General features: G+C 43.3%; 1 protein-coding gene across 2 annotated transcripts in view; it reads left to right on the forward strand.

The window, feature by feature from the left end:
- Nucleotides 1-2605: 2605 nt before the first annotated feature.
- LOC311525082 (phosphatidylinositol 3-kinase regulatory subunit gamma) overlaps nucleotides 2606-12917 on the forward strand; it is a 43643-nt gene continuing 33331 nt past the window's right edge. For both annotated transcript variants that reach the window (XR_014712675.1, XM_084636874.1), the window contains exon 1: nucleotides 2606-2757. Coding sequence is in view for 1 of the 2 variants with exons in the window: in XM_084636874.1 (XP_084493000.1) it covers nucleotides 2652-2757 (106 nt within the window). In the remaining variant the exon portion in view is untranslated. The remainder of the gene's footprint in view (nucleotides 2758-12917) is intronic.

Below are 12917 nucleotides of genomic sequence, written 5' to 3' on the forward strand. Positions count from 1 at the left end.
TTCAGTGATTATTCAATAGTGTTATTATTCATTTTAAAGAGAACAATGTTTTAATGGTAGCAATAGTCAGTTGAATAACCATATTCATATTTGAGTTCACAATCCTAAAACTTAAAATGTGTAACGTTTTACATAGGTTAATACAGCAGTATGTTTCATTCAGGAACATCCATTCAAGTTCATAGTGGAACAAAGCATGTAAAAAAAGCCCAGTCCTGCACCCATTGAAGTCAAAGGCAAACCTCTCAGTGACTTTAAGGTCTTGGTCCTGCTCACACTTGAGAGAATTATAAATCCATATAATTTTAAAAGGACAGTATATGAATCAAACACGTTTTCCATTTACACTTGAATCTTTGAAATAAAATTCTTACAACACTGAAATCTAACCACAAACTTTTCTTCTCTCTCTGAGTTTAAGTATATTCTGACAGGTTTCAGAGTAACAGCCGTGTTAGTCTGTATTCGCAAAAAGAACAGGAGGACTTGTGGCACCTTAGAGACTAACCAATTTATTTGAGCATGAGCTTTCATGAGCTACAGCTCACTTCAGCGGATGCAAGTATATTCTGCATCATGTAAAGGGCAGAGCACCTATTTTGAGGAGCTGAGCTTTCCGAGTCCCCCTAGACTTCAGGGGGAATTGGGTACACTCACAGCTCAGTAAGGCCTTATATTATGGGAGCTTTTGAATATTTCAGAATGTCTCTGAAGCTGAAGAGATTGAAAAGGCAAGAAGGAAGGATTTTTTTCGCTCTGAATCCATGTACTTTTTGTTCCTGGGGTGGCGCATGTGTAGGGAGGAAGGGCTTCAGCTCCACAGGCAAAGCTGTTGAATTCTGGGGGGCTGGTTGAATTCTGGAAGGGGGGCTGATGGCTCAGACTGGTTCAGCAAAGGAAGGGCTCTAAGGGGAGTGCCTCTGAAGATGGCTTATTCAGAGCTGCGAGGTAAAGGTACCCAGAGAATTGCCTTATATATAGGCAGCAGAGAGTCAGGGCAGCACCCCATCACCACACCGGCCTTCCCCACTCATCAGTGACTGGGGGGCCCTCACTGTCACCCTGCCCCAGCCAGAGGCAATGGAGGGGGTCCCCGTTTCTCAGTCAGGGGGGAGAAGGGCGGCCAGGCAGCCACCCTGCTCCCTTTGCTCGGCAGTGGGGCACCCTCAGGGGTGGGAACTGCCGCCCCACGACACCCACCCCGCAGTCATTCGCTGCAGGATCCTTCCAACCCACCCCCCCCCCCAAGTCAGTCAGACAGCCAGGGGCCCCATGACCCATCTCTGAATCAGCCTGTGCTGGGCAAGTCCGAGACCCCCCCCCCTCAGGCACTGGGTCAATAGTGGGGCACTGTGAGCCCCCCCCCCGCGGTCCGGCGGGGAGCAGCGCCCCTCCCCCACGGCAGCGAGGGGGTGCACAGCATTGACAGCCCCGTCCCTTCCCCCAGTGGGTGGAGCTTCCCCCACTCCTGGGAGAAAAGGGAGGGGCAGCGCGAGCCTTTCCGTCCCTCTTTATCTGCCACCCCACCCCCCCCCTTCTTACCCGCTTAGTAACTGGGGCCTGCAACCAATCCCCAGCTAGCCGGCCGGCTTCAGAGCCAGCTGATTGGCTAGTTGGTTGGCCGAGCGCCCTCCACCAATCCCGGAGCTCGCTGCTCTCTCAGACAAAGACTGCCGCTCTGGCAACTGGGTTAAACTAATCTGCCCCTCCCCCTCGGCGCGCGAGCTCCACGGCAGCAGCCCCCGCCGGGCCGGCCAGCTCCGGAGCGTACCACCTCTCTCTACAGTGAGGGGGGGGGGGTTGCTAGCAAGCGATTCAGACTCTGCTCCTGGCTCTTGGAAGACGTCACCCGCTGCCTCGGGCTCCCGCGGGCATCTCCCACGCGTCCGTCCCGCTGCAGGGTCCCTACGCCCGCTGCAGCGTCACACACTCCCCCTCGCCCGGGTCGATGGACGCTACCACCTCCCCCGTTCTCTTGCCTGAGCAACCGGGGGAGCGCGCCAAGGGTTAAGGGGGGCGGTACCCTCCCCCGAGCCCCCTCCTCGCGGGGGGAGTGGTTTAGTCCTCAGCAAGAGGCGGTTGGCGACGGTTGGGATGGGCCCCTCCGAGCCTCTTAAAATGAAACCTAGCGGGGCTGGGAGCCGGGCACTGCGCGAGGGACTGGGAACCGCCTGCTCCGCCCTGCGCGCGGGGCTGCGAGCCGGCCAGGGAGCGCGGCGCCGGGGGCTGCCCGCCCTGCCCTGAGCCGAGCGCGGGGCTGCTCCGTGCCGGGCGGTAGCGCTGGCCGAGCCCGGGCTGGGGGGGCAGCGGCGTGCGGAGCCCTCTGCTGCCCGCCTCAGGCAGCCGTGGGGGCGGGGACCCTCGGTGGGTCCGTAACAACCCCCCCCCCCAGTCGCGGCGCGTTATCCGGGCGACCGGCCGCCTCCGGGAGGGGACTCCTGCGGCGAGGGGTCCCGGCCGCCCCGCTGTCGCGATAGTCTAGCGAGGCAGAGACTGGCTCCTGCCCCACCCCCCCCTTTGTTTTTTTAATTTTTGTAATTAAAATAATATTCTAAGGGGGGGGGAGTTATTGCAGGACTCTTCATTAACCCCCCCCCCGCCCCGCCCGCCGCTCGCTGTTCGTCCGCCGCCCGCGGGAGCCGCCTGGCGCGATGTACAACACGGTGTGGGACATGGACGGCGATGACCCGGACTGGCGGGAGGTGGTGATGCCCTATTCCACCGAGCTGATCTTCTACATTGAGATGGACCCTCCAGGTAGGGGGAGCCGGCTGCCCTGTGCCACTTGCGTTCAGGGCCGGGACCATCTTCCCCCCCCGGGCGGCCGCTGCTCGCTCCTCCTGGCTGTGAGATCCGGGGCGCGCTGCGGGGCGAGAACTGCCGCCCCGCTGGCTCGGACATGCATGGAAACTTTGCGACGACTCTGACCCATTGTCTGTGGAGCCGGGGGGGTTTAATGGCTTATCTTCGGCAAGCTTCGAGAGCTAAATGCCCTTTAGAGGGTAGTAGAAAACCGGGGGGGGCAGTGGGGGGAGAGAGACAAGTGCCCCCCTTTTCTACTCTATGTTCCCTTTCGCTCATTGCTGAAGATGATGAATTTGCTGATCAGTTCCCATTCAGTGCTCTCTTCTAGTATCTTTACCTGCATGTCTTTTGTGGAGCCTGTAATCCTTTAACACGCTCGGTTTCTTTCGTTTTAAATACTGTTAATTAAATTTCAGTTAAATAGTTTCTAGGATCTGGCAGATTTTATTCTCTGTAATCCTAGACCTGCACTGGATTTTTTTTTTAAATGCATTCTCTGGGAGAAAACTCTTGGCTACTTTAGTCGTGTTTAAAAAGGTTATTGTATGGAAGGTTTAAATGTAACTTTTTCTAGAAATGGTGTCTCGAAAATGTATTGTTCCAAGTTTGCCTGGGGTAGAGGGCTTTTCTTTTGTGTCCGCTAGGGAGGAGTGAGTGGGAAGTGGGGGAGAGGGCTGATAAATCAGAGGAGAAAAGTTGGTTACATTTTTTCATTAAACTTACTAGAATTCATAGTTTGATTATTAAACTGTCAGAATTCTGTAACCTTAATGCTTTGTATAACTGTATGAGAGCAGCCTTAATAAGCAGGGGGACTTCATGCCTCTATTTTTGTTTAGCTCAGGATGTACATTTAAAGGTCTGTGGTATGCAGAATAAAAGGGCAGTGGAGACTTCCTTTATTATATAAAAGCATATGTGCACTCGCATATTGTTGGAGAGGTTTAAAAGAGAATTTTGGAAGACTCTGTACTCAAAGTATATACTTGCATGTGACTTTATAATTGGTACAGTAGAGTAGACTGTTCTGTTTCTTTAGATATGTGGCTAATTAGATGATTTAAAGCTTTTCTTAATATTTTTGGCCTTAGCTACCTTCTCATGTAACTTTGACATTTTATCCAAAATAGATTTGATAGAGTTTTGGAGAGAGTGCTGACCACCACTCATTTAAATTCTTGCATAGTTGACATATTCCTAAATGCCACTCTTGAAAGTTTAATGAAGTTCAGTTTGCCTTTCGGTTGTTCCCTTCATTACTAGATAGGCAATCATAATTTCAGTAAATATATTCTAATTTCTCATGTTAACAGCTAATATGTGCCTATCTATAGTAAAAAGCAACTTAGATGACCCCAAATCTTTTAGTGTTGGTATTATGTTTTCAGATGGCCCTTGGAACAGCTCGATGTGTGGAGGCTGCTAGCATATGAAAAGAAAATGTTAATGTCTGAAGTATGTAGGCCTACCTTGCTGAATTGGTCAGAAAATAGCTTTTTAATAGCCCCTTCATAAACATTGCTGTGCAACGGAGCTTTGAAACCTGAGCTATGAAACCTGTGCTGAGTAGACTTTTAAAGCAGTGCTTCTGTAGTTAAGGTTGTCAGTATTTCTTTTATGAAGCCTTATTTTCAGGGGTTTTAACTCTTTATGTACAGTTTTAACTCTGGGATGAAATTTAAGTATTAAGGACTCAATACTATAAGGTGCTGAGAACCTCTTAGAAGGTTACACTCAATGTCTTAGAGGACCAACTCTTACTGTCCAACTAAAAATGTGTAGGCTGGCTTATGTGGGTATGTATAAAATTTCTAACTGCAAGAGTGCAGGGAGGGGGAAGATGATGATGATGTTGGTTCCAGGGGTTTTCTTTATCCACAGTATGATAAAATTCACTTAAGGGGCTGGAATTTTTCATGTTCAAGTAGTGGTTGTTTAAATCCCCTTGCTAAATTGTGTAATTGAGACATTTTGGGCCAAAGTGACTGGAATTGCCCTCATTTACACTAGAACTGAATTTAAACCTTTGCCAATAAAAAGTTGATGGTTTTTTAGTGCAAAATTTGTGTCTGCCCAGCAACCCATATCTGTGAGTAGTTGACGTATTGTCTGAATAGCCTACAGACTAACAGGATGCATGGGAAATCATAAAGCCTCTAAAGGAGGTAAGTCTATTGGCTGTCCTCTCACAGTTCTGGAAACAACGTTGTCCTTCACACCCTAGACTAGAATATTGACATTTATTGACTCTAGACCCCCAATGGCTTCAGTCTAGGATGTCTGCTCTTCATTACAGTCCAGTGTCTATAGTTCAGATACAAATAAAAGCAAGGAGAATCTAATGTGAGATGTCACCTTTAACCTCAAACCCATGCAATGTTACATGTTATTGCAGGGGCCTCATTAGGTTTGTATGTATGCAGTTGCCTGTATATAGATGAATATGGCACTTTAGGTAGAGTTAAATTCCTCAGGGCAGAGACATGGTTTTCTGTATTCTAAATATGCTACAGTGTCAAGGCTCAAATAAAAGTCACGAAGGGAAAAGCTGATCCTGCTCCTGTTGAAAACCATGGAACTTTATTTGTGGGGGGGGGGAGGGTTCTTCCCCAAAGGAAGCAGCATCAGGATTATAAGCATATGCCAACTTGTTTAAATTTTTGTCCTCTTATTACCTAAACACTGGAATGGGATGGTCTGTTCTTACATAGATTATGGTAAATTAAGTCCATGGTTCTAATACATCCTCTTTAAAACATGTTATAAAATTATATGCAGCTAGCATTGTATTTAAAGTTGTAGCAGGAAAGTGACTTCTGCTTTCTTAAAACACCTTTTCCCTCTCCTTGCTTTTTCTTGGCATGATAATATTTAATAAAATGGATTATTGGCATAATGTGGCCGTAGTATTTGTATGTGGTTTGTGGCTCTGTGAATTGTATTAGCAGGTGGAAGACCAGAACATCTTCCATGGTTGTGAAGACAACTAACCATCAATTGCATGTAATAATGAAAACAAACAATCTGTTGTTCATGCACTACTAGTTTTTCTAATCAGGATTAACATAGACAGATGTTTGCATCACAATATTCTAATATTAGAATAACTCTAGTTAACAATGTTTGAATTAATCTGTCACTTAAATTCAGATAACCATTAACTTGACCAAGTTCTGAGACTTCGCACCTGAAAAGACAGCGTCTCTCACAAATATGTTACTGCATTTAACATAGCAGTAACACTGCATTTAACCACATAGTTGTTCACGTTTGCAACAAGTGAACTTCTGGCTGTATTGTAAGGAGTTTTTTTAACGGGATCTTGGATTGATTTCAGAGGTCATCTGAGTTCAACTTGGAACTGTAGAACATTAAATCTTGATTACCTGCTTAGGTGCCCCTTTGCTTCTGGTTTGTAGGACTTAGAACTACTTCCTCACCCACCCACCCATTTTGAGTTTTGTCTAGCATGTGTTCTCATTTATTTTACCACCAATTTATCTGATCTGTAAAGTTCTGAGAGGAGAATTTATTCTGTCACAGTGCAATGAAAATCAATAGAAATACAATATTTGGCTATGAAATATAGATGTTGGCAGAGATCCTTTGGTTTATTTACAAATTAGAGATTAGTCAGCTTTCTTTTGTGTGCCTTAGAAACAAAACCACAAGTTTAAAGAAGTTTTGCTGATGGGCAATGGGATCTATTTGCTGATATAGCTTCTAATAGTAACTAATTCTCCTAATGCAGTATTAAAGGGATGCTCAAAGGCTGGTAGGCCCAAATTTGACTGCAGCTGCACCAAAGCAGCTGTGCTGCTTAGTGAAGACACTACCTCTACCAACTACCTACACCAACAGGAGAAGTCCGAGAGGCGGTAGCTATGTCGATGGGAGAAGCTCTGCTGTCAACATAGCGCTGTCTACACCAGGAGTTTGGTTGGTATAACTGCGTTGCTCAGGTTTAGAAAATCCACACCCCTAAGTGACATAGTTAAGTCTGTGTAGACCAAGTCTACATTTAAAAAATCAGTGGTTTAAAAAGGCTTAACAAACTGTACAATAGTTAGCAGTGTGCTCACATGATGAAGAGGACAGATAATTCAGATGGGAACGTATATTTCAGTTTTGACTAGTTTTAGGATGATCTTGCCCTTTTAAGTGGTGGTTGCAATTAATTTTAAAAAATAAACACTTTCTAACCGCTTAACATATGTACACTGAAAACTGTAGACCTGTTCCTGCTCCTTTTGTGGTCAAGGGCAAAATTCCCTCTTATTTGAATTAGTGCAGTGTCAGACTCTACATGTAGTAGATAAAATTTAGAATGACCATTGAAGGTGGCTCCTCAAACTTGGTTGGTGTTCACTGGCAGTCAGATGCTGGTGAATAACAAGGCAGAAGAACCTAGATAGAATTTGTTTTCTGGTTACCAGGGATAGGACAGATACAGGTTAATAATAAATTCTCAGTACTCTGCTATTCTTTTTCTTATATCTAAGTTGATTACAGACATTCTTATTACTGGACCAATTCTGCTCTTACACCCTTGCAAAAGTGAATTAAAACCATTGACTTCATTTCACTTCTATATGTGTAGAATAAATCTCCTGAAGTACAGATTTTTGGAGCAAAATTATTTGTGTATGTTTAAAATTGCAGAGAAAAGAAACTTAAAACAAACTTTCTGTAGAGAAAGTAGAGCTTGCACAAATCACTACTTTGGTGTGGCACAACAGAGTGAATAGGCTTCAATAGATGACATATATTTAACAACATTTTATGAAATAAGAGACTTGGATTCAAGCTATTTATCTTTAAACTCAGTGGGCGGGGGGAGGAGGCAGGTGAGGTGTCCGGGAGGATTCATTATTCCTAGACTACTTCTGCCAGTTTTGATTTTAATGACTGCTGTAATGAGTTGTGGGGTTTTTTTGGTTTTGTTATCATTGCATGGCTGACTTTTGCATTCCACTTCTTCTTAGTTCTCATTTTTGGTAGCCCTAAATGTTAGGGAATGTTGCTCTTCATCTGTCAATGAAGTGCATTAATTCAGACTTATTCTGCAGGCTAGGAGAAGTATTCTTATTGCTACAAAATTAGATTACACTTTTCTCTGGAGTACAGGGCTTGAAAAAATGTGAGACTCCTACAAGCCAGGGATTGGCATAAAATGTGGAGAAATGCCCTAATGAGAGGCCTGGCCTAGCCCCCCCAGCCTGTCTTATTTCCTGGGTGTGGGATTTGTTTTATTTGTTCTTGAATGCGATCCCTTGAACCTCTCTGGGAGGCTTCATCTTGTTTATCACCTCTGATTAGTTGGTACCCAACTACCTTCTACCTTTGCTGCTTCAAAGGAGCCTTCTCTTGGAGTTTCTTTTGCTGCTGAACATAGTTGTCCCAAGCACTACCTGCAGAGTCAGATTCGTGTCAGTTTCACTGTTGCCCATGGGGTCCTGAGTAGGAAGTAGTGCAATTGGTTAGTTTTGTTCATTTCACTTTGTGCCTGCAGCTTGTGGATGCTGAGCAGCAAGGGACACTGGCTGCAGGCTCATGAAGAAAACAGTACATTGGTTTGCATTTGGTAGGTTATCTTTGCAACCATGAAACACAGTAACTTTTTCAAAATAAGCTTAAATTCTTCAGAAATGGACTCTGTATAATGGTCCACTCCTGATTTCTTGGATGAGTGGGGTTTTTTAAGCTGTGACATTTTAAGCCGAGGTAGCCAGTTTTTTTTTCCAGAGGGCCAAATTTCTTGGCCAAGGTATGGTCAAGGTCCAGACTCCAGAGAAACATTTTTCACATAGCAATGATGATGAGCTTTAAAAAAAAAAAAAAAATGCGGTCTGTTCAGAAGTATCTGGTGGTCTGGATTTGGCCTGTGGTCTGCCTGTTTTTAAGCTATAAAGTTAAAATATAGGCTATGTAAGATAAATTATGTTGTGCTTCCATACCTACTAAGTCTTGTATAAGCTCCTGCTGACCAGCTGCTATTTGGTGTTTAAAGAATTTCACAGTTTCATGAGCATTTCTCTGTGGATGGTCTTGGATACCTGCTTTATTTTTTTTTAAGATTTATTAATGCTAGATGAAGAACTTCTGACAATGCACATAATGAATCTGCATGATGAAACAATTTTGCGGCAAGATGTGGAATTCTGGTTCTTTTCCTTAACTAATGACAGGTTTCAGAGTAGCAGCCGTGTTAGTCTGTATTCCCAAAAAGGAAAGGAGTACTAGTGGCACCTTACAGACTAACCAATTTATTTGAGCATAAGCGTTCTTTAATCGGATGCATGTACTCCTTTTCTTTTTCCTTAACTAACTTCTATGTATATGAGGTGCGTTTCAGTTTTTAAATATCAATGATCCCTTAAAACTGAAATGTGATACCCCTTTCTGTAAAATATTAGAAATTAAAAGGGTACTGAAATTAATACATTCCTCACCATAAAATCTTTCGGACAAAAATAAAGCATTAAAGAGCTGCAGAATTAAAACACTTCAGTGAAGAAGAATTGCAAGGAGGAGGAAATCTGGTGTGATGATGTAGCTGATACCTTGGCTGACCAGAATTTCTATGTTCAAGTCACATTTTCTTTCTCCTAGTGAGCAAATATCCTAAGGCAAACTCTCATTGAAGACAACAGAAGTCTTGTCTACATAAGGACCTCAGTCTTCAGCCTATAGTGATGCATGCGTCTATGTGCAACACTTTCATTACTTTTTTTATTTTATTGTTAAGCCAACCAACAGATTCTGTGAAATAGTTGTTTAACGCTGGTCAGGTTGCAGCTGGTGAATGCGGTATTCTTGCTGTTAATGTATATTAGTTGGAATAGGTAGGCATTCGTTTTAGAAATATATATTGGCACCCATTACTAAAGCAGCAGAGTGCCTTACATCATCTCATGTTGATTGTTTCAATGAGTCATTTCTCTCTTAGTTTCTTCCTTTAGCATTGTTGGGCAGTGCCATGAATAATAATTTAATTTGGTAAAAAGAAAAGGTGTACTTGTGGCAACTTAGAGACTAACAAATTTATTTGAGCATAAGCTTTCGCTAAATTCAGTGCCTTGCATAATGACAGGTTTCAGAGTAGCAGCCGTGTTAGTCTATCCGCAAAAAGGAAAAAAAAAAGTACTTGTCTCTAAGGTGCCACAAGTCTTTTCTTTTTGCGGATACAGACTAACACGGCTGCTACTCTGAAACTTCATTGGTGTTTCTCTGTATGCATTACAGTGTGATGTTTTGATTTTTCCTGATATCAGAAGTGTAGAAGACACAAGCTGGATGTGTGTGCTATGTTGACGCAGATTGTTAAATGAGGCCAGAATTTCACCAAAAGGTGTATATCCATTTGAGAAGTCCCTGCTCATCAGTTTTATAAACATACTACTTATATCTTTCTTTGAAGAGCAGATTTTGTAGTCTATCTGAAAAGTCATTTATATAAAATCTCTATAGGGGGCACTGAATCTTTTGGCTGCTTTAATATTCTATCTAATGGGCTCATCAAAATATCTAGATGTCAAATTAAGATTTGCACCATTGCTATGTAACCAAGGACCATCTTATGCTATGTTGCATTTTTAATGGCTCGTTCTTGGGCTGGCTTGGGGGAGGGAATAGGGGAGTCATCTGTTTTAAAGTCTTAAACTTGATATACTTCACTACCGTGCCCAAAAAGCAATGGGGAAGTGTTTGTGGTTTGGGGATGGGGGCCTAATCTTTAGAATAATGTATTGGAATATGTTCACATCTACCAAAAGTACAGTAGAAGAAGAAATAACTTCGGTTGGCATTTTGAGTTCTCATACACAGTATTCAGCCCATACAAAATGTGTCTAGTTCAAAGAAAGCAGAGCACAATTAGTGCCTGTACTAAATTTATTCTGTATCTAGCAATCTAGGTTGCATTTCTTCTGACCAGCAGCTGTGGCCAATTTAGTGCTCTTCAGACTCTTTTTGGCATCTCCCCTTCTCTAGGATCACTTCTCCATCCCCAACTTCAACAAAGTGGAGCTTAAATCAGTGAGGTGAGCTCTTCAGGCCACCTTCTCCTCTGTTCAGTAGTTTGTGATGTAGCCTTAGCAATAGACCAGCAATGGGGGAATGAGAAGAGAATGGAACCCCATATGGAATCAGCCATTTGCTGCTGTTCTGGGAGGAGATATAATGAAATCTGTTGCAGAGCAACACACATTTAGAGTGTGGAGAACATGCCTAGGAAGAGTCACAGTAGTACCAGGCGAATGGACTCCCAAGACGATAGATGTTCAACTTGAGTCACCAGATGGGGTCAGCTGAACTTGTTCCTTTTGGTCCCAAGGGAAAATACGTATCCGTTTGTATTGCCGTCACTATCAAAGGCAAGCACTCTAAAAATAGAAACCTTATCCCCTTCACATGAAACCCCATTCTTGCCCTGTGTGGTTCTCAGACTTCATGCTTCCCTTAAATTCCGGACTTGTTCACTCAGGGCTAGCTTTTCATCTTGATCTAAACAGACTAGTATCAGAAGTTTTGGATAGTGTTAAAGTGTCTCTTGATCTGTATTTTATTCTATATAAATTCAGAAGATACCAAGAGCATTTACTGCATTTGAGGGATATTTAGCTAATGGTATGAAAATAGGGTTGTTTGACTGTCTAATGGCAGATTGAAAAGACTCTATTTCTTGCAGAAAAGTTGCAAAAAGCTTTGCTTCAGATTCCCTCCAGATTTCAAGAGGTGGGATTCGAAATCAACCAGTCAGTTCTCACCTGTGACTATGTTCCTGTGGGTGACTTCCAGGGTCAGTAGTCCCTCCTGGGAGTTCATGCCTGGCATGTGCAGTTGCTACACTTTTTGAACCTCTAGGGAAAGTAGTTGTCTTTCCCCACCATCCTCCTTGTCCATTGAAAGTGACTTTCTTGGTGGCTGTCTACAGCTAGGAGAATAAAGAAAATAGTTACCTTGACCTACAGACTCACATCTTTCCTTCTCACAGGGAAATTTTAATTCCTAAAATTGCACTTAATACACACACACCAGAAATTGATACTCGCTAGCTGTGATCCAAATATGTCAGTTGGGTCAAGAAAACCATGATAGTAATATATACATGGGACCCAAGGACTTGCAGTCATCTGAGGTTTTGTGATTTAAGAGGGTTGTAAGAAGTGCTGTGGCATCTGCCTGTTTCTCAAGGTAGATCAGGAGTTGTATTTTGGAATACTTATCCTTTTTGGTGACTAACGTGTAAACTTTTCTTCATTGTGTGTCCGCCATCCTGGAACAATCCTCTTGATCTGAAGTTGATTAGTGCAGAGTAAGTTAATAATTGCTGCACTAACAGTTCCAGCTAATTAAGTGTACCTTGTAGAAAATTAACTTTCCTTGGATGTTCTGCAAATCTATAGAAGAATACATTGTCATAAATTGGCTTGGCAGAATTAGATTTTTTTTAAAATGTATTGCATCTGTATAAATCCATGGTATGCTCACATCTTGAATATTGCATGCAGATGTGGTCGCCCCATCTCAAAATAATATTGGAATTGGAAAAGGTACAGAAAAGGGCAACAAATAGGAGTAGGGGTATGGAACAGCTTCCATATGCGGAGAGATTAATAAGACTAGGACTTTTCATCTTGGAAAAGAGACAAGTAAGGTGAGATATGATACAGGCCTATAAAATCCTGACTGGTGTGGAGAAAGTAAATAAGGAAGTGTTATTTACTCCTTCTCATAACACAAGAACTAGGGGTTAGCAAATGAAATTAATAGGCAGCAGTTTTAAAACAAACAAAAGTATTTCTTCACACAATGCAGACAGCCTAGGAACTCTTTGTCAGCAGATGTTGTGAAGGCTTTAACAGGGTTTTTAAAAAAGAAAGGTCCATCAATGGCTATTAGCCAAGATAGGCAGGGATGCGAAACCATGTTCTGAAATGTCCCTACCCTCCATTTGCCAGAAGCTAGGGAATAGATGACCGGCTGGATCACTTGATTACCTACCTGTTCTATTAATTTCCTCTGAAGCACCTGGCATTGGCCACTGTTGAAAGACAGGATACTGGGCTAGATGAACCATTGGTCTGACCCAGTATGGCCGTTCTTGTATT

Source organism: Lepidochelys olivacea (assembly GCF_965140295.1).
Source record: "Lepidochelys olivacea isolate rLepOli2 genome assembly, chromosome: 8".
In the NCBI taxonomy this organism is placed as follows: Eukaryota; Metazoa; Chordata; order Testudines; family Cheloniidae; genus Lepidochelys; species Lepidochelys olivacea.